The 26,500-nt window shown below is 42.8% G+C and overlaps 1 protein-coding gene across 2 annotated transcripts; it reads left to right on the forward strand.

Moving 5' to 3' along the window:
- On the forward strand, positions 1–26,500 carry LOC132102817 (pleckstrin homology domain-containing family G member 5-like). 2 transcript variants are annotated; one of them, XR_009423293.1, is made up of 16 exons: positions 1–329; positions 1,870–2,056; positions 2,605–2,736; positions 2,844–2,996; positions 3,571–3,666; positions 3,908–3,958; positions 4,304–4,453; positions 5,648–5,758; positions 6,679–6,828; positions 7,427–7,561; positions 7,656–7,775; positions 7,859–7,988; positions 9,443–9,558; positions 23,003–24,216; positions 26,017–26,270; positions 26,332–26,500. XR_009423293.1 is itself a non-coding variant. In XM_059507480.1 (15 exons), exons 1-15 carry the CDS (start codon positions 310–312, stop codon positions 26,201–26,203), a joined length of 2,952 nt encoding a protein of 983 aa, XP_059363463.1. In that variant the 5' UTR covers positions 1–309; the 3' UTR covers positions 26,204–26,500. The 2 variants fall into 2 exon arrangements, 1 of the variants encoding a protein (XP_059363463.1); XM_059507480.1 differs by having other exon boundaries at positions 26,017–26,500.

Here is a 26,500-nt window from a genome sequence, read left to right on the forward strand (position 1 = left end):
GGACTAAACCACAAACCTATCATCCTTGTCTAAAGGATTATAACCTTACATGTTGTTGTGTACCTATGATCAACAGCTGGTTGGTTGTCAGTCACAGCAGAAATCACTAATGGTCCAATCAGGTTTATCTTCTCAGGGTGCAGCCATGCCTGCGATCTAAGTCTGAAGAATCTGGTCTCGCTTGCTTAACCTGTTACTGAAGGAAAGGTTAAAGAAAAATGATATAGAAAGAGACTGAAGACTCTGAAAGACAGATACAGGAAGACAGGAGGGAGAAAAAGACAACTTAAAGATGTCTGACTGAGGAAAATGGACTCGGTTAAATCCAGGTATCTATTAACTGAGAGTCACTGTGAGTGTGTGTGTGTGTGTGGTAAAGGAGATTGTCTAAAACACATCTAACTAATTAAAGAACTGAGACTGCACTGTAAATCTACTTTCACTTCAGACTTTGTGTAAATGGGATGTGAATCTACTATTATATCACCAATGGTGAATTTGTTTTTCGAAATTATGTGTTATGACTTACGTGTTTATATATATATTCCATGTGATGCCTGTATTTGTAAGTATATGTGCATGTATGTGGCCATGTGTGTGTGTGTGTGTGTGTGTGTGTGTGTGTGTGTGTTTGTTTGTTCAGGGTATTTTACCCTAAATTGATGGCTGGTGATAAAGTTGACAAGGTGAGTCTGAGTAGAACTGGTGTATTGCCAGAAGTGATGTCAAACGTGGGTGGATTTTTAGATCTTTCCCTGAACATGTGTTTGTGAGTCTCCTGAATCACACAGCCATGACTTTCATACATGACTGGTTAAATATGGCTCACCTGATTTACAGTGAATTGTATGACTCACAGTTAGCGTGCAAGGATATGTGTGTTTATAAGCTTCAGCTTGTCTGAGCACGGACATGTCTCTTGTGTATGGAATCCTGGAATGTGATGTGTGTGCGTGTTTAAATATAGTGTATTTACCACTAGATATACTTACATTTTAACCGACAAATCTGTCCCCTGAAGTAAGCTAAACCTTCCTATGGGGATAAAAATAACACTATTAAATGTACAATTTTGAGAAATAAACGAACAAGTCATCTTATGATTTACAATGAAAAACTGTCATTCCCAGAATTCCCTGTGTGATGCTTCACATTTGATGGTTCTTCATTAAAATAATTATACTGATTATGCTTTTTATATATATACCTGTATATATATATGTATATATAAAATATACGATAAAGACAAATAGTAAATATCGAAAATATATATTTTAATAATTCAAATAATATTTGTGTAATATTAATATACAAATTTAACAGTAAAATAAAAAATATGCCATATTAATTTAATATTTCTACACTTTATAATAATACTTTTATTAATATTAAGGTTTAAACAATGATATATAATAATAATAATAATTATAATTATATATATATAGCCTATATATAGGTTTGTGTGAGGGTTCATATTGGGTGGGGGGGAGAAGACATCATTAGATCAATATAAAAACAAGAGACGTCAATGGAAATAATAGAAAACCCACCATGATAGAAAAACAAGCTTGTGTGTGGCATGCTGGGTAAGGTCATGTGATGTGAGATGTTTCGAGATTTAAAAGGTCACATCAGTGGGCTTCAGAAGCTTGGTATCAGTTCCTTCCAGTACTGGTTTACAGTTTTTTGTGGGTTATAAATGGTTGTGAGAACACAGTGAGAAATGAAGAACTATTTTTTTTTGTTTGTTTTGCTTTATTAATTACTCAATGCTGTTACTACTTTTCATTCTACTTTTCGTTGGCCTTTGATCTTATTAATGTGTTAGACTATTAATCGTCATAGTGCAATCTTATCTGTGTCTATCAGTAATCCGTCAAAACCGGAACTGATCAATATGGCCCCAGAGGAAACTGCCCTCGGTGACAAGAGTGACGGACAGTGGGAGGAAATGAAGGAGGCAGACACAGACACTCCTGATGGAGCTGTTGCAGTGCCATCAGTCGCTCAGCGGAGGGCACGACAGAAACACAGATACAACACCGTCGGCTACCAGGTACCAAACTCATTATATGATCGATCATGCCTGCATTATGCAGATGCTTTCATCTAAACTTTTAATGCATTGTAGATAGTCGAAAAATTCAAGAAAAAAAGTCCTGGTAAAAAGATGAAATTCTTCAAAAGGACTCATAATGTTTATTAGCAAAAATCTTTTGTCATATGGCGCAAACAACAAAGTAAAAAAAATCAATAAAATCAAAAAAAGGTTATGATGTCAGGACCCCTTAAAAAAAACGAGTGTTGTGGTCAATAAGTCTCATAAAATATTAGTCTATTCATAACATGATTAGGTTAGTTCAAGTTATGTAAAATATTGTATGGTAGGCCTCAGCCTTCCAGTATGGAGCTCTAAATTACACAAAATTAAATAATTAAAAAAAAAAATTTAGATAAATTAATAGATTTATTTATTATCATTATTGTTAAATAGTCAATAAGAGCACAGATATGCACTGCAGTCATACAGAACTTCAAAAAAAGTTGGTCAATCAGGATTTCTGTCAATTCGGCCTGTCACATTTAACAATTTTGTATTGTCAGAAAAAGAAGCAGAGGACAGCTGTGGACTTTTCTACAGTGAGCAAGGGAACATCTGCCGGGGTGAAGAGCAGAGGTGCATTAAAACAGGCGCTTTTTAACCAAGGAGTGTCTGACAAAAATGGCACATTTGAGGTATTCATTTTTTGCCTGAACCAGGTATAGGCCTAGTTCATACTTCATAGGTACATAGGTTGCATAAACAACTGATTACATGTATTTTGTTCCCATTTCTGTCCCAGGACCGATCGGGTGCTGTACAGGGGCAGTTGGACGCACTGAAACAGGTTCTGGACTCTTTCAGCATACCTGCGGACCTGAGGTGGACATGGGGGGAGGGAGGTACTGAGAGAGCGCTGGAAAAGAGCTGGACAGACATAGTGCACTCTCATCAGGTAACAGAGAGAAACAGGAGCGATGTAATACTTTCGTAACTTCCAAAATACGACATATTTCTACTGAACCCCTGAACGGGACAATGCTTTTCAGTTCTTTCGCGTTCTCGCCAATACATCCGCATGGCTGTTTGTTACTTGAATAGTCTACGATTTGCCCAAATCGGTGGATAATTCGTATGAATTCGTAAGATCATTTATTTTGTAGCATACTTTTAAATGATCTGCTTCTGCCACATTGACTATTATGTTTCAGGCATGTCCTATTAAAATTGTACCATCTATAAAAACATTTTCTAACATTTATAAAAAAAAAAGTTAAAAAGATAACATCATATGAATTAATATGAAATCATCACCTTGTAAAAACAGTTACTTTTTACATTCCTTAATGGTTGCAAAGCATGTTGGGTGATTAGTGACGTCTGCCAAAAGCATAACACAGAATCATGCTCAATAAGAAGGTGTACTTATTTATTTAAAAGCAGAAAAAATCAGTCAGAACTGAGAAGACAGCAGAAATGATGTTGTATGTTGTATGACCCTTTCTATTTCTCTCCGTCTCTGTTTGTAGTCTATGTCTAGACCCCAGCGGCACCAGCAGGAGGCGCTGTGGGAGCTTCTGAATACTGAGCTTACCTACATCAACAAACTTACTATTGCCAAAGAAGTATGTCATAACGTTTACGTTTTTTAACATTATAGATTTATTATAATTTATAGACCGTCAATTCACTATAACAACAATAACTTGAATAATAATATCCGTATGCTGTTCAGCTCTTCTTTAACACATTGCTCCTCAGTCCTTTGTATTTTCATTCATGCATTTTAAATGTATTATTTAATAAATGATGCATGTAACACTTTTGCTAAAGCTGTGGCTAATGCACTCTCTCATTTCTGCACAGCTCGTTTTGGCAGCACTGTCACACTGTCACAGATATGGATTTCTTCAGGAAGTATGTTCATCTTGTTTCATCTTACACATGTTTACGTGGAACCCTTTTTCTTCTGAATTGATCTAGAGTTACATACTCAGCATATCTAAATGGCAGGCAGAAGGACAGCACAGCTGTTAATGATGGCAGTTCACTGTCATCTGTCTGAGATCACTCATTCTGTTCAGTGTATGATCTAGAGCATTACTGGTGATGTCACAAATGGAAACATTCTGTATGTGGACAAGATGGAAAATTATTTTGCTCTGCTGTAGAGCGTGTGGGCGACACAACCTATATCAATTAATCTTTTTCCATTACTGTCTGTACTTTCTTTCTTTCTTTCTTTCTTTCTTTCTTTTTCAGGTAAGCCCCACAATGCTCTTTTCCAATCTTCCTTCTATCCTTGATGCACATCGACTTTTTTGGCATGAAGTGATGTATCCAATGTTACAAGAGGTCCGTCTCACTGGAAGGCCTTTTGACCCTCTCGGACTTGAGGCAGGATTTTTGCAGGTATGATACAACGACTGTATATTAAATTATACAGTGGCATGCAAAAGTTTGGGAACCCCTTGCCCAATCTGTAAAATAACAGAGATGTCCTGTCCTGAGTAAGATATTGTACATAAAAGATGTTTACATTTAGTCCACAAGTCCCAAAATTCTTTTTGCTAAAACTAATAAAATAACCTCATTCAAAAGTTTGGGAATCCTGTGTGTGGTTACCTGGATGATATCTACGACAGGTTTTTTTTTTTTGTGATGGTTTTTCATGAGTCCCTTGTTTGTTCTGAACAGTTAAACTGAGAACTGTTCTTCAGAAAAATCCCCCAGGTCCTGCAGATTCTTCAGTTTTCCAGGATCTTTTGCATATTTGATCCCTTTCCAGCAGTGATTTTATGATTTTTAGATCCATGAGGACAATTGAGGGACTCAAACACAACTATTAAGAAAGGTTCAAATGTTCAATGCTACTTTAGAAGGAAACACAATGTATTAAGAGCCTTTTGGAATTTAAAGATTAAGGTAAATTGTACTTAATTTGTGTTCTGGGAAACATACAATTATCTTCTGTTGCTTCCGAAAGGCAGTACTAAATGGGAAAATATATATTTTAGCAAAATAAGAAAAATTTGGACATCTTCATCCTTTTCAAAAGTTTTCTGAGTCTCTCAGTTGTCCTCAGTGTGAAATAATGGATGTCAAAATCATACACTAACTACTGGAAAGGGTTCAAATATGCAAAATAAGATGGAAAACTGAAGAATCTGCAGGACCTGAAGGATTTTTCTGAAGAACAGTACTCGGTTTAACTGTTCAGAACAAACAAGACACTCATGAACAACCATCACAAAACAGAAAACAGTCGAGGATCATCCAGATAACAGCACACAGTATTAGAACCAAGGGTTCCCAAACTTTTGAATGGGGTTATTTTAATAATTTCAGCATTTTCTTTTTGTCTTGTGGGCTAAATTTAAACATCTTTTATGTACAATATCTTACTCACAGCAGTACTTTAAAATATATATATATATATCATGCAATTTGTATGGTCTGTCTTATTTTGTTACGATTATTCACATTTTCACAGATTCTGCAAGGGGCTCACAAACTTTTGCATGCCACTGTAAGCAATAAAGCTAAAAATAGATCCACTTTTGTTATGCCTAACACCCCCTTGCCTCATTTTTCATCTTTTTATAGTTTCCTGACCATTTTCCTGCATACTTTGAATACTGTTTGGAAGAGGAGAGAAATGTGGAGTTTACACGGAGACAGCTTAACACTAACCCACAATTTTACACTTATCTTACGGTACTGCAAATCATAACTATATGTTAAAAGCAGGGAATTATGCCATTGGAAAAAAGTTCAAGTTAAGAAACAGTATCAAACGAGCTGACCGAGCTTATGCAGTTTTTGAGTGAAAAAAAAGCAATTTTTGTGGACAATTTTGCCAATGTTCACTCAAGAACTGGTCTCAGATCAATGGGGAAGTACTCAGGAATTTTGGGAAATCCTCTTCAGGTCAAAACACAACACGAAGGTTAATAGATCTTAATGTGCAGAACATGTTTGAAAATGTTTTAAACTTCAAAAGGAAACAGCTTGTTAGATTATGAAAAAAAAAACAATAACATAAACAAACAGAAGCTAAATTAAGGCTGGAAAAAATTGTCCAAAATAGACATAAAAATGGGTAGCGGGGTGTGAATTTGTTTTCCACATTTCTGATGAAATGTTTACCACAATAAGTTCCCCAGTCGATGTTTTTTGCATCAGTGGACACTATGCAAAGTAAGCAGGGTGGAAATGACTATGAGATTTGCTTGCCTTTGTGGTTTGTCTGTAGTGGTAGGTTATGGGGGTGGGCTGTTTCCTGAAGGGTACAGAGTTGAAACAACTGCACATTAAATTGCTTAATTCAATTTATATTTAATTGACTATCTGTACAGTAAAATGAAACTCAACATACCTGTATAGAATGTCATTTTTAAAATCAACGTGCTAATGTGTGATCATTTAATCATTTAATGTGATCGTTTAAGCAAAAAAAACAAAAAAAGTTTCATCAGATAATGAGTTGAAGTGCACAATTCAACAGATTGTATAGATTACAGTATGGGAATGTAAACAGCATGATTACGCCTAAGTAAGATTACGATCGAATGTGTTGCATGAATATAGGTGCATGCATGATTTTCCTGATTGTCTTGGTGTAATGTGTTCTGCAGTGGGTGGAGAATCATCCACAGTGTGGGCGAATGAGACTGGGTGATATGCAGGCCAAACCACACCAGAGGATCACCAAGTACCCTCTTTTGCTGAAAGCTGTTCAGAAGAACACAGAAGACCTCCTCACCAAAAATGCACTTGAAAGAATGGTGAGACTGTGACACAGTGGTGATGGATCACGTCATACACTGTAAAATTCATTTCAAACAAATACTAAGTGCATTATGAATGCAACATAAGTTATTAAATAAAAAAAAAAGATCATTGGCATTTATGTTGTCACTTTGCTAAAGCAAAAAGACTTTATGATATTATATGGAAAATATAACTTTATTTAAATATTTAATAATTACTTTTTATTGATATCTAATTAGATTAATTTTCAGGATCTGAAGCATGATCGTAACAATATATAAAGTGCACATAAAGTGCATGTGTTAATGCAGTTCATGCACAAAACATTTGTGCTGCTGTCAATAAAGCAATTAAAACTGTAATTATGAATGGAACAGAAGAAAAATAGAGGCACTTTCACTAGTTGGTCTTGACTTTTCTCATATTTTTTTAGCTTGACACAATCCTTTCATTGTGTGATATTTCCAACTCTTGAGCTGCATTGCCTTTTATCGTCTTTGTAATCTCTCAGCATCTCGTATAGGAACTGCATGCACAGTCTTTATTCTATCATTGAAGTTAAAGATAAAGATCTGCACTCTCTCTCGCTCACTGTCTGTTTTTCTCCTGCAGTTGAACGCTGTCAATAATTTTCTGGAATCTATCAATAATTATATGCAACTCAGAGACGATACTCTGGCGCTTTCTGCCGCTGCTCAAAGAATAGAGGGATACAAGATAGAAGGTCTGAGTGAAGAAGTAGACAAGGTAAACAAAACAAAAATATCTTGAATAAATAAACTATACATGCTTTGCTTATATATATATGTATATAAGTCTAACAGAAAGATTTCAACAACAGTATGTTCGTGACTTCTGCTGCTTTGATTTGATGAGCCCGGTGAAGGGGGTGGGACCAAACGTCATACGGAAGCAATTAATGGAAGAAACTTTGAAGGTCAAAGTAAGAAAGGACACCAAGGCAAGTAAAAAAAAAAAGACAAACAAGGCGAATGATTTTTGTACTGACCTCAGGATTTCAGCATTTATTTCTGGTTATGTTAGGAGTTTGTGGTCCTTCTCTTCACTGATGTATTACTGATGACCAAAATGCAGAAGAAATCAGACAAGCTGAAGGTAGTTCGCCCCCCTCTGCCTCTGGAGAGATTATACTGCATTGAGCTCAAAGATGGATGTGAGTGTGACCACTAACTCCTACATTTAACCATTTTAACAGGTTTTAAACTAGGCACACATCATTATGAAAGGGCTTTTATACCTTTTGATACATCACATGTATCATATGCACCACACTGTGAGAAAAAAAAAATCTGTAGAGAACATTCAGATCATTTTCTGCCAGGACATTATTAGTTGAGTCTAAGAACATTTATCAACTCTAAAACACAATTCAATGCAATGTGTTAATCTATAATACTATCACTAAGATCAGTTGCATTACAGTATATTAACATATTTTTACTGAATTGTCTAAGATTGCTTACCATAGGCCTATACAATGGGGTCCAAAAATCTGAGACCTGAAAATCTCGGTTCAAAGTTTTATTTAAACCAGGAAATGAGCATAGTTTAGCATAAACAAGTTCTAGAATTATACATGATTTTAAAAACTAAGTATTTAGGAATTTCCCCATTTTTAGGTCACTAAAGAAATAAGCAAATCTGTGGCGTGGATCATTCGAACTCCTACAAAAGGTCATGTTATTATTTTCATTGTTAGATTATGCCGGTTTTACCTCGACTTTATGTAGCTCGAGTGTTGCTGTCACTAACCAAGCAAAACAAAAGTATGGCATTAATTTTAATATTTTAATGCAACTTTTTACTTAAATTGTTGTGCTAATACAATAATGTGTAATAAATAAATAAATAAATAGCATTGGTTGATGCCCTATAGATTAGATTTTTAGATTAGATTCAACTTTATTGTCACTGCACATGTAAGGTACAAGGCAACGAAATGCAGGATATATACTGTATACTATACTGTATATGATCATATATTGATGCACCAGTTAGATTAGTATAAGTGCATAGTATGTTATATGCATAGTATGTTATTTGTATGCTTCTAAAAAATTTTAATCAGGATGTTTTAATCTATGTATAATGTAAAGGGAGTCTTAGAAAACAACGGTAGAATTAAATTCCAGTCTTTTAAATAAATTGATAATCATGAAGGTACAAGAAACAATAGCACAAGACAGAACTACAATAGACACACTGCCTGTCGGTTTCAAAATGCACATTGATTTTCCACCTGGAAAAAGCATTCAAATAGTTCTTTTTTTTTGCGTCATCTAGAATATTATTCTTAGCATGTCAGGGCCCAACATGGCATGATATTACTTGATAAACTGGTTTCTGATTGGGCTTTATGAGAATGGCTCCGCCTGGGTGTGTCTAATACCTGCTCACACCTAGTACATGTACATGGTCCCAAAAGAGAATTCAATTGAGAATTCAAACAAGCAAATTGCCTGAATTTGTATGTACTGTGGTGCACATTATAACCTCAAGAGAACTTAAGTTAAACAGAAAAGGTTTTTTTTATTACTTATTTATTTTATGATACTAGATGACGTCTCATACTGGGTCTTCTTCTCCCCTCTTTGCTCTGTCTGGTAGATTCGTTTATGCTGGTGGAGGTTGGTGATCTAGGCTGTGCTGTCAGTGTGAACTTCCTGTCCACACCCAGTCCAGACAGCTGCGCGTCATGGGTGTCTGCTCTGCGTGAGACTCAGGTACTTACATTCCTCTTGCAGCAAACACACACAACAACATTGTGACACGATGTACAAGCCAAACCCTGAAGAAATGTTATTGTTTTTTTCCAAAATGAATAATTTGTTCCTTCTACCTTTGGTAGTAAGGGCCTAGAAAGTTGTACCTCACAAACATTACAATTTGTTGAATTTGAGAAAAGTAATGATATTATTTACTTTTCTTTACTCATTGTTTTAAAAAGGAACTAATGAAGTTAAAGTGCCCCTGTTATGGCTTATGAAAGGTTCATATTTTGGTTTGGGGAGTGTAAGGGTGTAAGGGTGGTTTCCCGACAGTGGTTCAGGCTAAAGGATCGCCAAATGACTAAAGAAACGTTATCAGCACGTTGGCATAAAACGGTATATTTCTAGTCTATTACCACCCACTGCCACTTATACCAATGAATGGAAATAAGTGCAATTAGAATAGTTAAATATGTGGGAGAGCATTGCTATTGAGTAACTATATTGTATTGCAATGGGTAGCACTTCAATGTTAAGGTTGAATCAAGATTAGTTAACACATAATTAATTATTGATTTGTTATGGTTACACTTGAATCGGTTACTAAATAGATTAAGGATGGTAAAACATAAACAGTTAATTGTACCCAGCATGTATGTAAAATATTACCTCCTGAGAGAGAAAGAGAGAGAGGAAGAAAAAAAGAGGGAGAGAGGGCAAAGTCCTGAGAAGAGAGTGCCAGCAAAGAGAAAGAGCCAGAGGAACAGTTACAGTCTTCTTTTTTCTCTTCCTTGACCATGTGACTAAAAAACAAATGTGAGACATTCAAACTGACCAATCAGAAGCTTACAGTTTCACTCACTGTGCAAAAGGTGTGACAATTAGAAGACCCCCGATGTATACACGTGTTGGCCAACAGGCCTTGATTAGCCGCATTTCCACTGTGGAGCCAGTGCGAGCCAGGGCTTAAAACGGGCCAGGCCGGGCTCATAGTCTCGAGCCAGTAGCACCGAGGCCAGAATAGCGCAGGGTTTCCACAGTCAGGGCCTGAAGTACGCTGCACGTCACTAAAACATGCCCTTTACACGCCTCTCAGAACAACGTCACGCAACCCCATCATTTCACCAACAAAAAGAAGTTATCAGAAAACTAAGAAATAAGTCACTGGAACTAGTGCGATCACACATGAACACGAGAAAAGCGGCCGTTTGTTTGCATGCTATTTAAATATTTAAATTCAAAAGCATCAATGTTTTACTATAGAATACGTGATACGTGTGTCACACCCAGGGGCTGGCTATGCTTTAACTAAGCCACACCCCTTCTCAACTTCCACCTCGAGGAGGTCCCCAAACCCGACCCAATGGCCAAACAACACGAGAACAAGTAAGTGATAAAACAATCTTTATTTAAATATTTAAAAATAGCTTAGGGAATAGGGAAAGGGCAATTAAAACTAAACTCTGACTCGGCCCTCCAGATGGGCTATGGCCGGGAAGAGGTCAGGGAGCAAGGGGGCCACGGGGATCCGGGGCGTGGGGCTCGGGCCCCGGCCTGAGTCTTAGGTATCCGTAGCGCCCTCCTTCTTCCTCCTCTTCGCTGAATACAGCTCACGGTAAGTACTGGTTCACACAGTTCGTTCTCGAGGTGCCCACTCTCTTTCTCTTCCTCCACAGGCAACGGCTCTTCGCTGATTACAGCTCACAGTAAGTACTGATTCACCCAGTTCGTTCCTTGGGTGCTCACGCTCTTTCTCTTTCTCCACAGGCAACGGCTGGGACACACAGGCACAGTTAGTTCAGCTTGGTTTTGCTCTCACCTCTTCGCTGATTACAGCTCACAGTAAGTACTGGTTCACACAGTTCGTTCCTTGGGTGCTCACTCGCTTTCTCTTTCTCCACAGGCAGCGGTCGCTTTCTCTTTCTCCACAGGCAGCGGCGTAAGTACAGGTTTCCTCAGTCTCTCCTCGTGTTACCCACTCTCTCTCCTTTTCTCTCCACAGGTATCAACTTGGGCACAATAGCACAGTTAGTTTGCTTCGAATGGCTCTCACCTCTGGGCTGGACACAGCGTACTGTAAGTACAGGGTTCGCTCTATTCCTCCTCGTGTTATTCACTCTCTCTCTCCTTTTCTCTCCACAGGTATCAACTTGGGCACAATAGCACAGTTAGTTTGCTTTGAATGGCTCTCACCTCTGGGCTGGACACAGCGTACTGTAAGTACAGGGTTCGCTCTATTCCTCCTCGTGTTATTCACCTCTCTCTCCTTTTCTCTCCACAGGTATCAACTTGGGCACAATAGCACAGTTAGTTTGCTTTGAATGGCCCTCACCTCTGGGCTGGACACAGCGTACTGTAAGTACAGGGTTCGCTCTATTCCTCCTCGTGTTATTCACTCTCTCTCTCCTTTTCTCTCCACAGGTATCAACTGGGGCACAATAACACAGTTAGTTTGCTTTGAAAGGCTCTCACCTCTGGGCTGGACACAGCGTACTGTAAGTACAGGGTTCGCTCTATTCCTCCTCGTGTTATTCACTTCTCTCTCCTTTTCTCTCCACAGGTATCAACTTGGGCACAATAGCACAGTTAGTTTGCTTTGAATGGCTCTCACCTCTGGGCTGGACACAGCGTACTGTAAGTACAGGGTTCGCTCTATTCCTCCTCGTGTTATTCCCTCTCTCTCCTTTTCTCTCCACAGATATCAACTTGGGCACAATAGCACCGTTAGTTTGCTTTGAATGGCTCTCACCTCTGGGCTGAACACAGCGCACTGTAAGTACAGGTTTCCTCTGTTTCTCCTTGTGTTACTCACTCTCTTTCCTTTCCTCTCCACAGGTATCAACTTAGACACAAAACACAGTTACTCTGCTTTGGATGGCTTTCACCTCTGGGCTGGACACAGCGTACCGTGCTGTCTCCGGAGATCTGAAGCACGCTCACAACATATACTGTACTGAACTAGGCCAGGACCAGCGATCTCCTTGTCCTCCCACGCCGAAGTGCGTGAAGGCGGGGGTTTATCTGACAGGACACACGGCAATACACAGCAGCCCACAGCAATATACAACACCACGTCAAAATTATAGGTTTTCACAGCACGAAGACTCACCCACCACACTCAGTGTACGGAAAGGACACCCGTCTTCCTTCACTTCGCTTGGTTCGGATCTGGCGATGGAATATGCGGCCTAGCTAGTGATGTCGTCGTTGCGACTACTTCAATAAGTATTCCTTCGGCTCTCCCACCACACTATATTAGGGGTAGGGCCACCCTCCTCCTCCTGGAGAGATCTACACAACGCCAGGTCAATATACAGGGCACTTTCGACTGGCTCTTAGTACTCACATCAATGCCACTTCCAATCCCCTTTTTCACGTCGTCTCAGTTCGCCGTATAATCTGTTCACTTCTCAACCTTTAAGGTTCGCGATGTCTTCACAATCATACAATTCCAGCCTGAGGGAGAGAGAGAGTTAGACAGCTACCAGCAGCGTACCAAGACGGGCACAACCCAGTGCTTCACACACACCAAAGAGAGCTTCCCAGACTGTGAAATAACTTGGCCTTAAGTACTGCCTTGTCCAGCGTATCCTCCAATCACCAACCGCTGTCCCTAACTAGGCACAGGTGCATCGAATTCCCTGATTTTCCTTCTTACGGCGCTACCGGAAGTTCCGGTGTTCTGTTTTTCCGGTCCGGGCGGAAACACTTCCGGGCGGAACCAAACTTCCCGAATTTTGGTTCCGCCCCTAAAGATCGTCACCTTGTGACATCCTCCCCCGCCAATCCGTTCTAGTCCCTAGAACGTCCTCGGGCTGTCCACTCCCCATAGCGGGCAGGGGGTCGGCCTCGGTTCTCTCGCTGGGATCGTCTCACTGGTGAATCGGGCTCAGCTTGTTCAGGGGCTGCTTCTGGTTCTCTCGGGGCGATCGGGGGTGGTGCCACCACGGGTCTCCCTGGTACCACAGCCCAACCTTCAATCCAGGGGGCCGCTGGTACAGGTTCCGTGGGGACTTCTTCCACGGCTTCAGGGTAGTTAGGGCATGGGCGAATCATGTTCCGGTGCACCACACGGTCGGGGCCTGACTTCCCTTCTGGCCGGATAGTATAGACCGGCTGCCCCGGCCTCTGCTGCCGGCAGACTACATAAGGGGTGGCCTCCCAACGGTCACTCAGTTTCCCCTTCCCCTGCCGCCGATTATCTCTCACCAACACCCTCTCTCCTGGCAGTAGAGGGGCTTCTCTAGCAGTCCGATCATACAACCGCTTACTTTTCTCTCCTGCCGTCTGTATCCTTTTCGACACCTGCTCGTAGGCGAAATGCAAGCGCTGGTGATGGCGCCCCACCCACTCCGTTACACTTGCTTCCTCTTGGTCGGCTATCACTCCTAGGACCAGGTCAGTAGGCATTCGTATGTGTCTGCCAAACATCAGGTAAGTGGGAGCGTAACCCGTAGTACTATGTATACTGTTGTTATAGGCCTGTAGGAGGTTTGGCAAGGCACTCACCCAATCGTCCTGCCGTTGTTGGTCCAAGGTCCCCAGCAGCCCCAATAGGGTCTGATTGAATCTCTCACAGCCGCCGTTCCCCTGAGGATGATACGAAGTGGTGTGAGTTTTCGTGCAACCGTACAACTGGCATAGTTCTCTAATTACCCTGGACTCAAAGTTGGCTCCTTGATCGGAGTGCAGAAACTCCGGGCATCCGAACGTCTGGAAGACGGCCCGCCATAAAACTGTAGCGGTGGTGGTTGCAGTCTGGTCGAGGGTGGGGATAGCCCAAGCGTACTTTGTGAACAAATCCGTTATTACCAAGATGTTCTGGTAGCGATCTCGTGGTCGGCCCAGTGTCAAGAAGTCCATAGCCATGATATGAAGGGGGGCCTTCGCATGGATGGGTACCATTGGCGCTCGGACCTCCCGTCTGGACTTAAACAATATGCATCTCGGGCAAGCTTGAATTAGGGCGTGCACCGATGCCTCTAGCCCGGGCCAAAAGAAGAATCTCCTAAGCAGGGACACGGTCCTCTCCTGTCCCTGATGCCCCAACTGGTTGTGGTACGCCGAAACTAAAGCCGTTACCTCATCTGCGGGTACCACGATCTGGCGTACTTCTTCGCCCAACTTCGGGTCACTGACCCTTCTGCACAAAACGCCATCTCTCAGCTCCAGCCTGTCCCATTGCCCCAGCAGCCTCCTCCCAGTATCCGTCTGGGCTAACCTCTCCGCTGGCGTCAGCCGTCGGCCCTGTTCCAGCCATTCTCTTACCAGCCGCACATCTTGATCCCTGGCCTGTCTCTCCCTCCACCGACGGGGATCCCATCCCCAGTTCTCAGGCACGGCCTCTTGTCTGCTGCCTGGTGCCTCTACTGCTCCTACCATATAGCCCTCCTCCGGGCTGGCCCCTCCGGGGCTTTCCGCTTCGGGCAGCCTTGAGAGGACGTCCGCGTTCATGTGTTCACGCCCTGGTCGGTACTGTAGTTGATAGTCAAAGTTGGCCAGTTGGGCCACCCACCGCTGCTCCACGGCTCCCAGCTTCGCCGTCTGTAAGTGTACTAATGGGTTATTGTCTGTAATGATCGTCACCTTGGCACCCCAGAGGTAGTCTTTAAATTTCTCACTTAGGGCCCACTTCAACGCCAGCAGCTCCAATTTGAAAGAACTATAGTTCGCATCGTTCCTCTCGGCTGGGTGGAGGCTCCGGCTGGCGTACGCGATGACCCTCTCAACTCCGTCCTGCCGTTGAGCCAACACCGCTCCCAGCCCGAGATTGCTGGCATCTGTATACAAAAGGAATGGTTTTGTGAAATCTGCGTATGCCAAGATAGGGGCCTGTAGCAGCTCCTGCTTCAATGTCTGGAACGCCGACTCACAATTTGCATCCCAGTCTACGTTGGGCGACCCCCGGCCCCGGTTACGACCTGTGCCAACCAGCAACTGATTAAGGGGTTTAGCAATTTTTGAAAAGTCCTTTATGAAACGCCTATAGTATCCCACAAATCCTAAAAAGGATCGCACTTGCCTCACTGTCCTCGGGGCCTTCCAGTCCTTCACGGCCGATACCTTTCCAGGATCTACGGACACTCCAGCCGCACTGACCACGTGGCCCAGAAAGTTGACTTCTCTCCGTAGTAAGTGACACTTATTGGGCTGTAGTTTCAATCCGTACTTCTCCATGGCCCGAAAGACTTCCTCGAGGTGCCTCAGGTGTGAATCAAAATCTGGGGAGTAGACAATCACATCATCCAGGTAAACTAATACTGACTCCATTAACTGACCTCCCAAGCACCGCTGCATCAGCCGCTGGAAGGTGGCCGGAGCGTTACAGAGCCCGAAAGGCATCCGGTCCCATTCAAATAGTCCAAACGGGGTTGTAAAGGCAGTCTTCTCCCGGTCTGCTTCGGCCACCTGCACCTGCCAGTAGCCACTGGCCAAATCTAGGGTAGAGTACCATGCCGACTGCGTGAGGCTGGCAAGCGAATCTTCGATCCGTGGCAAAGGGAAAGCGTCTTTCTTAGTCACGAGGTTCAGCTTACGGTAGTCCACGCAGAATCTCCAAGCCCCCGTCTTCTTTTGCACCAGCACTATGGGGGCCGCCCACGGGCTGCTGCTTTCCCTAACAACTCCTCGCTTCAGCATGCCTTGCAGGAGTGTACGTACCTCGGTATACAAAGTGGGCGGAATTGGGCGATACCTCTCCCGGCTGGGCCCTGCATCCCCGGTAGGTATATGATGTTGTACCACCTGGGTGCATCCGTAGTCTTCATCGTGGGTGGCGAACACATGCTGCCATCTCCGAAGGAGGGCCTGTAACTTCTGTGTCTGTGCCTGCTCTAAATCCTCCCCTTGTAACGACTCACCCGCCAGGTGGCTCGGCACACTCCTCTCCATACCACCCCATGGGGTGTCTACTTGTGTCAGGGCCACCTCGATGACAGTGGGGCACACCTGACGAAAACTAATATCCCTCTCTTCCCTTACTTGGTGGGATGTAACCGTTGTCAGACGGGCTAATCGTTGGTGCCGATGTAGTTGCACCGCGTATGGATGTACATTCCGTATCCTCACGGGGACTCTCCCCCGCCGGACCGTCGATAGTCCTCGTGCCACTTCCACTTGTGGACAATCCACATGGGGCTCCACCAGCACCCACTCTTCTGGGCCCGCTCTTCGGGGCGGTACTCGCGCCCACACAACAGCCTCACTTTTTGCGGGGACAGACAAAGCAAAACGACACATCACTCTTCCTACCTCTTCCTGTTCCCTGCGGACTTGGCTCATTTGCACCCTTCGACAGTCAGCTACCACACACTCCCACTTGGGCCTCTCTGCAGGTGGTATCTTCGATACGGGCCTAGCCCGAAATAGCTCTTCCCAGCAATCAGCGAGGACATTCATGCCCAACAGGGCTCGATGTGCACCCAGACAATGGTCTTGCACGATAATCACACCTTTCTGGGGGACCATCACTCCGTGAACCTCTAGGTCCGTCAATCGGTAGCCAATATATGGGATGTCGAGGCCGTTTGCGCCCTTCAGAGTAAGCCAGGGGGCCTCCGCCCCTGGTGCCCCTTGTTTCCCAAACACTTCTTCGGATAAACTCTCAGCAAACAACGTCACTTGGGAGCCTGTGTCTACCAGGCATTGAATCTCCTTGCCGCACACTCTCACCTTCGCCACGGGGCTACGCCCAATCATCTGGCTCCTAGAGCCATATCCTCTTCCAGGGTCTTCTCGAGGGGTCCCGGCCACACGACCCACAGTGGCCGGCCGACCTAAAAACCCCCTTCTGACGCCCTGCGGGGCCCACACTGGCGGCTATAGTGACCTGGTTTGCCACAGCGGTTGCAGATGGGTCGCCCTTGCTCGTCCCATTCGAAACGGGGCCGGTTAAAGTGGTTCGGGCGCCTGAACGGCTCTCGGCCTCCCTCTGAGTACACTCGGTCTCGGGGCGCCGGCCGTGGTTCCTCCCGCGCCCGTCCTTGGCGCAATTCTCCTACGAGGGCTTTAGACAGTTCAGACATCTGATCGCGGACATCTTTCAAAAGTTCAGCCTTCAGTGCTTGCTTCCAGTCAGGGCCTCCGGGTTGTGCTGGTGCTACTTCACTGACAACCGCACACACTGGGGAACCACTCACCTCAGTCTCATCACCTTCCAGGGCCAGTGCCTCTTTCTTCAGATCTTCAAACGTAAGACCCGGGTCCCTTCGAAACTGGATACGTAGGCTCTGTCTCACCGGACCCTCCTTCAACCCCAGAAGAAACTGGTCCCGCAATAGAGTCTCTCCATCTCCCAACCCGTGGTCCCGACGGGTCTGTAGTCGGGCGAATTGCTCTCGCAACCTCAGGGCGAAAGCTCTAATCGGTTGGCGGGGGCCCTGCTTACAATTGAAGAACTGGGAGCGAAGGGCAGCTACGGGGGTGTGGTCACCATACTGTTCAGTGAGGAACTGGAACACGGTTTGGGCGTTGGCTCTAACGGCTTCGGGGGCGGCATGCACCTCTCGCCGCGCTTCTCCATCCAGGGAGTTTAACACAAATTGAAGCCGCTGGGCTGCACTAAGGCCCTGTAGGTCGGCCAAGTACTCTAGTTGAGCCTTCCATTCAGACAATCGTACCTCGGATTCTGTCCCCCCATATTTTTGAATCCAGGGGCTCCCCATAAAAACGGGCATGGCACGGGGTTGGGCTGAAAGCCCCGCGTTGTCGGTCATTGGACGACCTTGGTTACTCAACTCGAGGTGGAAATCCTGCCGACTACGCCAAATCTGTCACACCCAGGGGCTGGCTATGCTTTAACTAAGCCACACCCCTTCTCAACTTCCACCTCGAGGAGGTCCCCAAACCCGACCCAATGGCCAAACAACACGAGAACAAGTAAGTGATAAAACAATCTTTATTTAAATATTTAAAAATAGCTTAGGGAATAGGGAAAGGGCAATTAAAACTAAACTCTGACTCGGCCCTCCAGATGGGCTATGGCCGGGAAGAGGTCAGGGAGCAAGGGGGCCACGGGGATCCGGGGCGTGGGGCTCGGGCCCCGGCCTGAGTCTTAGGTATCCGTAGCGCCCTCCTTCTTCCTCCTCTTCGCTGAATACAGCTCACGGTAAGTACTGGTTCACACAGTTCGTTCTCGAGGTGCCCACTCTCTTTCTCTTCCTCCACAGGCAACGGCTCTTCGCTGATTACAGCTCACAGTAAGTACTGATTCACCCAGTTCGTTCCTTGGGTGCTCACGCTCTTTCTCTTTCTCCACAGGCAACGGCTGGGACACACAGGCACAGTTAGTTCAGCTTGGTTTTGCTCTCACCTCTTCGCTGATTACAGCTCACAGTAAGTACTGGTTCACACAGTTCGTTCCTTGGGTGCTCACTCGCTTTCTCTTTCTCCACAGGCAGCGGTCGCTTTCTCTTTCTCCACAGGCAGCGGCGTAAGTACAGGTTTCCTCAGTCTCTCCTCGTGTTACCCACTCTCTCTCCTTTTCTCTCCACAGGTATCAACTTGGGCACAATAGCACAGTTAGTTTGCTTCGAATGGCTCTCACCTCTGGGCTGGACACAGCGTACTGTAAGTACAGGGTTCGCTCTATTCCTCCTCGTGTTATTCACTCTCTCTCTCCTTTTCTCTCCACAGGTATCAACTTGGGCACAATAGCACAGTTAGTTTGCTTTGAATGGCTCTCACCTCTGGGCTGGACACAGCGTACTGTAAGTACAGGGTTCGCTCTATTCCTCCTCGTGTTATTCACCTCTCTCTCCTTTTCTCTCCACAGGTATCAACTTGGGCACAATAGCACAGTTAGTTTGCTTTGAATGGCCCTCACCTCTGGGCTGGACACAGCGTACTGTAAGTACAGGGTTCGCTCTATTCCTCCTCGTGTTATTCACTCTCTCTCTCCTTTTCTCTCCACAGGTATCAACTGGGGCACAATAACACAGTTAGTTTGCTTTGAAAGGCTCTCACCTCTGGGCTGGACACAGCGTACTGTAAGTACAGGGTTCGCTCTATTCCTCCTCGTGTTATTCACTTCTCTCTCCTTTTCTCTCCACAGGTATCAACTTGGGCACAATAGCACAGTTAGTTTGCTTTGAATGGCTCTCACCTCTGGGCTGGACACAGCGTACTGTAAGTACAGGGTTCGCTCTATTCCTCCTCGTGTTATTCCCTCTCTCTCCTTTTCTCTCCACAGATATCAACTTGGGCACAATAGCACCGTTAGTTTGCTTTGAATGGCTCTCACCTCTGGGCTGAACACAGCGCACTGTAAGTACAGGTTTCCTCTGTTTCTCCTTGTGTTACTCACTCTCTTTCCTTTCCTCTCCACAGGTATCAACTTAGACACAAAACACAGTTACTCTGCTTTGGATGGCTTTCACCTCTGGGCTGGACACAGCGTACCGTGCTGTCTCCGGAGATCTGAAGCACGCTCACAACATATACTGTACTGAACTAGGCCAGGACCAGCGATCTCCTTGTCCTCCCACGCCGAAGTGCGTGAAGGCGGGGGTTTATCTGACAGGACACACGGCAATACACAGCAGCCCACAGCAATATACAACACCACGTCAAAATTATAGGTTTTCACAGCACGAAGACTCACCCACCACACTCAGTGTACGGAAAGGACACCCGTCTTCCTTCACTTCGCTTGGTTCGGATCTGGCGATGGAATATGCGGCCTAGCTAGTGATGTCGTCGTTGCGACTACTTCAATAAGTATTCCTTCGGCTCTCCCACCACACTATATTAGGGGTAGGGCCACCCTCCTCCTCCTGGAGAGATCTACACAACGCCAGGTCAATATACAGGGCACTTTCGACTGGCTCTTAGTACTCACATCAATGCCACTTCCAATCCCCTTTTTCACGTCGTCTCAGTTCGCCGTATAATCTGTTCACTTCTCAACCTTTAAGGTTCGCGATGTCTTCACAATCATACAATTCCAGCCTGAGGGAGAGAGAGAGTTAGACAGCTACCAGCAGCGTACCAAGACGGGCACAACCCAGTGCTTCACACACACCAAAGAGAGCTTCCCAGACTGTGAAATAACTTGGCCTTAAGTACTGCCTTGTCCAGCGTATCCTCCAATCACCAACCGCTGTCCCTAACTAGGCACAGGTGCATCGAATTCCCTGATTTTCCTTCTTACGGCGCTACCGGAAGTTCCGGTGTTCTGTTTTTCCGGTCCGGGCGGAAACACTTCCGGGCGGAACCAAACTTCCCGAATTTTGGTTCCGCCCCTAAAGATCGTCACCTTGTGACACGTGATCATAATGAATTAATTTATCAGGACTCAAAATTAATCACACAGAAATAAAGGTATTTATATTACACGACTGTGATAGAGAATAAGAAGCTGATATCTGATTTCCTCAAGCGGTCATATTTACCATGTTTGCTATGGTAATGTTAATGTTTAGCGTGCACAGTCTTTTGCATCTTTTATAAATATTTCTGCCTTGTATGGTGATTATAATCCACATTGGATCAAGTTATTTCAAACACTCGCTGTTGACTGAAAGTGAGTTTTGAGCTCAACTTATTTAAAAAAAAAAAAAAGTGTTTATTGCTGGTGTTATACCTGTTAGCTTTCTGAAATGATCTGCAGCGCAGACTCTCTATTTTTATAAAAGCTCCCGCTATTATATTTTAATGATATGCTATGTGGAGCTAAACTCTCAGACAAGACGACAGATAAAATATGTTACTAAATAAATACACGATTGTGATAGAGAATAAGAAGCTGACGTCTGATTTCTCCAAGTGGTTGCATTTACCATGTTTACTATGGTAACGTTAATGTTTAGCGTGCATAGTCTTTTACAATGCTTATAAATATTTCTGTCTTGTTTAGTGATTGTAATCCACATCGGATTGAGTTATTTCAAACACTCGCTGCTGACTAAGAGTGAGTTTTGAGGTCAACTTATTTTAAAAAATGTCTTTAATGCTGGTGTTATAGCTGTTATCTTTCTGAAATGATCTGCGTCGCTGATGCTCTCCAGACGCGGAGAAACCCCGCCTTTGTTCATAAACCCTCCTCTAGCCCTAGCTGACCCGTTTTGGCCCAAGGTTTTCGTCGAGGCACGATCAAGCCCCAGAAGTGACAGTGGAAACGCGACTGGCCCTGGCACGCACTAGCACGCCCGCTTTAGGCTCGACAGTGGAAACGCAGCTATTGATATCATCACCCCTGTGCCTTTAGCAATGCCAAATGGCCCTTTTGTTACTCAAGATAGGTTTGGGACGGGAAAACAGAAGTTTTGGATCATTTTTGAGTGTAACACTCAGGAGACAAACAAACTCCGCATAGACACACATGCAACTTACAATTGCTAAACAAATGTAATCTTTTTTATCTTTTTTTTTTTTTTTACACCAGACATATGGTCTAGATACAGAGCATCTACAACCTTAAACCTAAGTGTTTCACACACTTACAGTAAAGCAGTCATGTGTTTTTTTTAAGAATAAATTCATACAGTATGTCTACATGTAGTAGCACAAACAACTATACTGTGTGTTTTATACACGCAATGTCTTAAGCACAAATACAAATTTGAAAATACAAACAGCATAATTGCAATTTGGATGTTTCCATATTAAACTAATTGTTAATAAGCTGCTAAACCACTTGCAAGTGAAGTCAGTAGCTGGAGGCCTTGCATGAACAATGCAATCAACTCACTGAGTTTTATCTGCAAATGAGCATTGATATCTGCCTTTAGAAAGTGGTTTCCTATCTTTCTGAAAATAAGGTGGAGGTCTACCCCAACCCAGTGACCAACATCTTTCCTCTGTATGGCCTAATTTGTGACAGGAACTACAAAACCTACTATCTTTGCCCCAAGGTTGTTTGAGGATTTTCATGACTCTCTAATGCTTCCTTTTCACCATGTATCTGGTACATGATTCTGCGCTATTACAGTGCTGCATCACCTTAAGAACTGAAATCAGCACACTTTCTGGAGCAGTGGCATATGCTTCCTCTGAACAAATCATTCCAGAATCATCACAGCAAGTCATTTCCTCTAAGAAGTGAACACGCTTTTTAGTCCAAATGCTGTTAAGTGTTTTGGGAGACATGGACTCTTGTGCCTTAAGCTTAGCACTGAGATCTGCAATGATGTCCTTATGATTTTTATACTTCTGCTCAGCTAGTAAGTTATTTAGCTGCAACTGAAGATCTTGAATCTTAGCTTCTGACTTCTGTGCCTTTGTCTTTTTAGAATGCAGTTCTTCACATTTAGCATCTAAGTTCGACATATTGTTAACTCACTTAGCCTTATATAATGCATGTAGTTTAAAGCCTCAATTATTTCACCTTGCTTAGATTTCCTTTCATGTTTACCCATTATGTTCCACCATATGTGCATAAATTAAGTTTGTGAGCAGAATACTGTATCAGAAAGTCAAATATAGTTTGTAATTATAAACTGGTTCTTGTTCCGGATCACAGGCGGCCTTAGAGACTTTGAGGAAGAATGAGACAAATAAAACACTGACGACAACAAGTACGACAGAGTTTGGAGAATCAGATTCCATTCAGGACGAACTGGCTAAAAAAGTCTCAGAGGATGCTGATGGCCAATCAGTATCTGACAGATCTGATAGTGATACTGAGTCAGCGGAGTCGTTGAGGCTATATGCTTTACCTAGGTGCCAGTCTGACCCAGAAATGTTGATGGATGTAGAGCAAAGTAAAGTTCAGCAGCTGGCAGAGGACAGGAACTCTCCACTGATTGGTCAGCGGAACGATCAGAGCCAATCAGCTCATGAAGAAGTTGCGGCAAAGACTGAAAGGAGAGTTACATGGAATCGTAGACGACGATCATCTGCAAATGACATTACACAACATGACCTGTCAAATGGATCACACTCATTGTTTCTTGGTGGAGATGTGGAGAAAAATGGCACTTCTAGCCAATCCCTGCCCTACAAACCAATTGCAGAAACATGGGAACCAATGCATCAGGATTCAGATGATGACTCTCAAGAAATCAGGAGGAACTCTTTCTATAGTCAGTCAGATGACGATGGGTTCCTCACAGAATCAGGGAGGTTCTCCAGGAAACTGAAGTCTCCTCGCATTCAGAGGAGACGTGTAAATCATTTGCATCCATCTGTTCCCTCACATAGTCCCAGGACATCCGACCCTTGCGTTAAACCCCAGGATTCCCACCGAGTGCTAAAGCTGGGATCTCTTAAAAACAACCATGGGGTGTTATGGAATGTTCCTGAAAAAAGGTGGTCACCAGACCCTGAGACGCACTTTGAATCTGAGCAGACACATGATGGAAGGGTTAAAATGAAACCAATCAAACTAAAGACACAGAGAAGTTCCTCCATCCCAAAGATCAGCTCCTCTCAGAGGCCCCTGCTGCCTTCTCACAGACGCAGCATCTCGCCCCCTCCAGGCCCGGACCCCCAGCTTCACCCTTCTCCGCTCCAGGACGTGCTGCAGAGGGCGAAGGACCGGGAAAAAGTACGTGGACTGGGAAGAAGAGAGGGAAAGATCAAAAATTCTCCTACTATCTTCGCCTGTCCGTCACCGTCGGTCAGTGAAGGAGAGAGAGAGGCAGAAAGAGAGGATGCTGCAGTACCTGGTGTGATATCTGCACATGGATGGAGAGAGGGGAATGTGGATGGAAGTGAGGATGAGATGAAAGAGAGGTGAGTCTACACATCATCACTGTTACTAAATGAGTCATTGCTAAATATGATCTGAAAGCACAATTTGAATACAGTTTTTGACAGGGTTGTATCATGAAGAATCTCAAAACATCAGATGGCGTCATCATACAACAATTTCTTTGGGCAACCGGTTTCTGTTGCGGCTGCTTATTCTAAAAATGCAACAAATTTCTTGCAAATACCAAACATATCATATGTTGTTGTGGTTTTAACTGCATAGACATAGATTTTGAATTTTATTAGTTAGTAATGTAGTGCTGAATGGAAAAAGAGTCATGTAAGTTATGGAAAGTTCAGTTTATTACAGATTGTTCAGGTACATGGCTCACAAAGGTTAAAAGTAGGTCATATTTTTTCCATTAAATTAATATGTAAATGATAATAGATTTTTTTGTCATTTATTTAACATTGGATAATATACAATATAATTTGTAATGTACATATAAAGGAAGCACAGCATCAAAATGAAAATGAAAATGATAAATATATATATATATATATATATATATATATATATACACAGATGAAATAGGAATCTCAATTTCGAAATAATATGCAAAATATGTGTGCATAAATATGAAATATGACCTGGCCTCCATAAAATCTTACAGCATGTGTTTCAAGTTTTAAAACACCACTTTGAATGTGTATTTGTGTCTGTAATTTTTTTTTTTTTTTTTACTTAAAATTTCAATAGTCTTTCTTTTTAAATTAACCCTAAAAATACCCTTAACTGCCCAGTGGAAAATCATTTTCATTTGAAGTATATTTGTTCCATTTGTGAGATATGACTGTAGAGAGGCTTCACTTGACAGTTTCATGTGCGTTATTTCTTCTCTCTGCCCACACACACAATTCATCTGTGTACTGTTACATAAAATTCTCTCTAAATTATTACATTAGAACCTTCCCAGAATATTCTACAACATCATTGTCCTAAAATTATATATAAGCACTTCTTCTCTCTGCTTCTCTGGTACTGCATTATAGACAAGTTAAGTTCTTCATTGGGACCATTAGGAGTCAGGCTTTCCCCGAAAAATAATTACATGCAATGATATTTTACTTACATTGCATTACATTTAGTCATTTATCAGACACTTTTATCCAAAGCCACTTGCAAATGAGGACAATGGAAGCAATCAAAATCAACAAAAAAAGAGAAAGGATAGTTAGTTTAACACAATACACATAGCAAGTTTTTTTATTATAATAAATAGAAAGAAAACAGGTCGAATAGAAAAAGAATAGAGCAAGCTTTTTTAAAGAAAACAAGCAGTTATTTAATGAATAGAGTGCAAGTCTAAAAGGGGTAAGTTTTTTTTTTATATGTAAAGAATAGAATTGGAATAGAGAGTGCTAGAGTTAGAGGGTCAAATAAAGATGGAAGAAATGTGTTTTAGCCTATTCTTGAAGATGCCTCTTTTTAAAGTAATAGTAATTTAACTCATTAAAAGCTATGTAATGCTCAGAACAGATGAGAAGATAATGTGCATTCAATCTTCTTAGAAACACGTGAATTTAATGACATTTTAATGACATTTCTTATTATTTGAATGTATCTTAAGCTTCATATTCATTGTTTTCAATTAAAGGTCTGTGAACTCCAGAAGGTCTCTTAAGGGTGTCTGTGAAAAAAATAAAATAAAAAATCTTTTAGTCTTTTTTTTTTTACAACTTCGAAAAATACATTTTTACAGTGTAGTGAAGAAATTACAACCTTTAAATTTTCTTTTTTTTAAGACATTTACCCATAAACCCCTGTTTTCTCCCTTGTAGCAATAATGTCCTAGAAGGTATCAGCGTGGACTGGCCAGGCTGGTGTTTTGATGATGAAGAGGTTTTTGACTTTGAGGACTTTAACAATGAAGACTGGCTTAACAAGAAACCGACCACAAATACGCCCCAGAGATCAGAGACGAAACCATCAGAGAGGCAAGATGAAATAGAATGTAGTGAAGTGTAGTCTATTAGGTGTGTAGAGTTGTGTGAAAAGTGTTTGGAGAAATGTAATATATATAGTTCTGGGCGTTGTTTTATTATTATGTAGCAGGACTATTATAGTCAAATATATTTGAGAGATACATTTGAGAGTTTTTTTTTATTAACATTGTGTCTATTGTTATTATTATGTTTATTTCTATGTATTTGTGTACAGAAAGTTTTCTCTGTATAGCGATATTAAGAAACCTTTTTTATGACTTGTATTTTCGGTGCACAAGAAACTAAAATAATTAAATTAAGACATGAGAACTTGTTTAAA

This window comes from Carassius carassius, chromosome 24 (assembly GCF_963082965.1).
Source record: "Carassius carassius chromosome 24, fCarCar2.1, whole genome shotgun sequence".
Classification (NCBI taxonomy): Eukaryota; Metazoa; Chordata; class Actinopteri; order Cypriniformes; family Cyprinidae; genus Carassius; species Carassius carassius.

Coding starts and splice junctions, on each gene's coding strand:
- LOC132102817 (XM_059507480.1), top strand. CDS start 310: ATGGACTCGGTTAAATCCAG. Junction 3,959..4,303: donor GATATGGATTTCTTCAGGAA/GTATGTTCATCT, acceptor TTTCTTTTTCAG/GTAAGCCCCACAATGCTCTT. Junction 4,454..5,647: donor TTGAGGCAGGATTTTTGCAG/GTATGATACAAC, acceptor ATCTTTTTATAG/TTTCCTGACCATTTTCCTGC.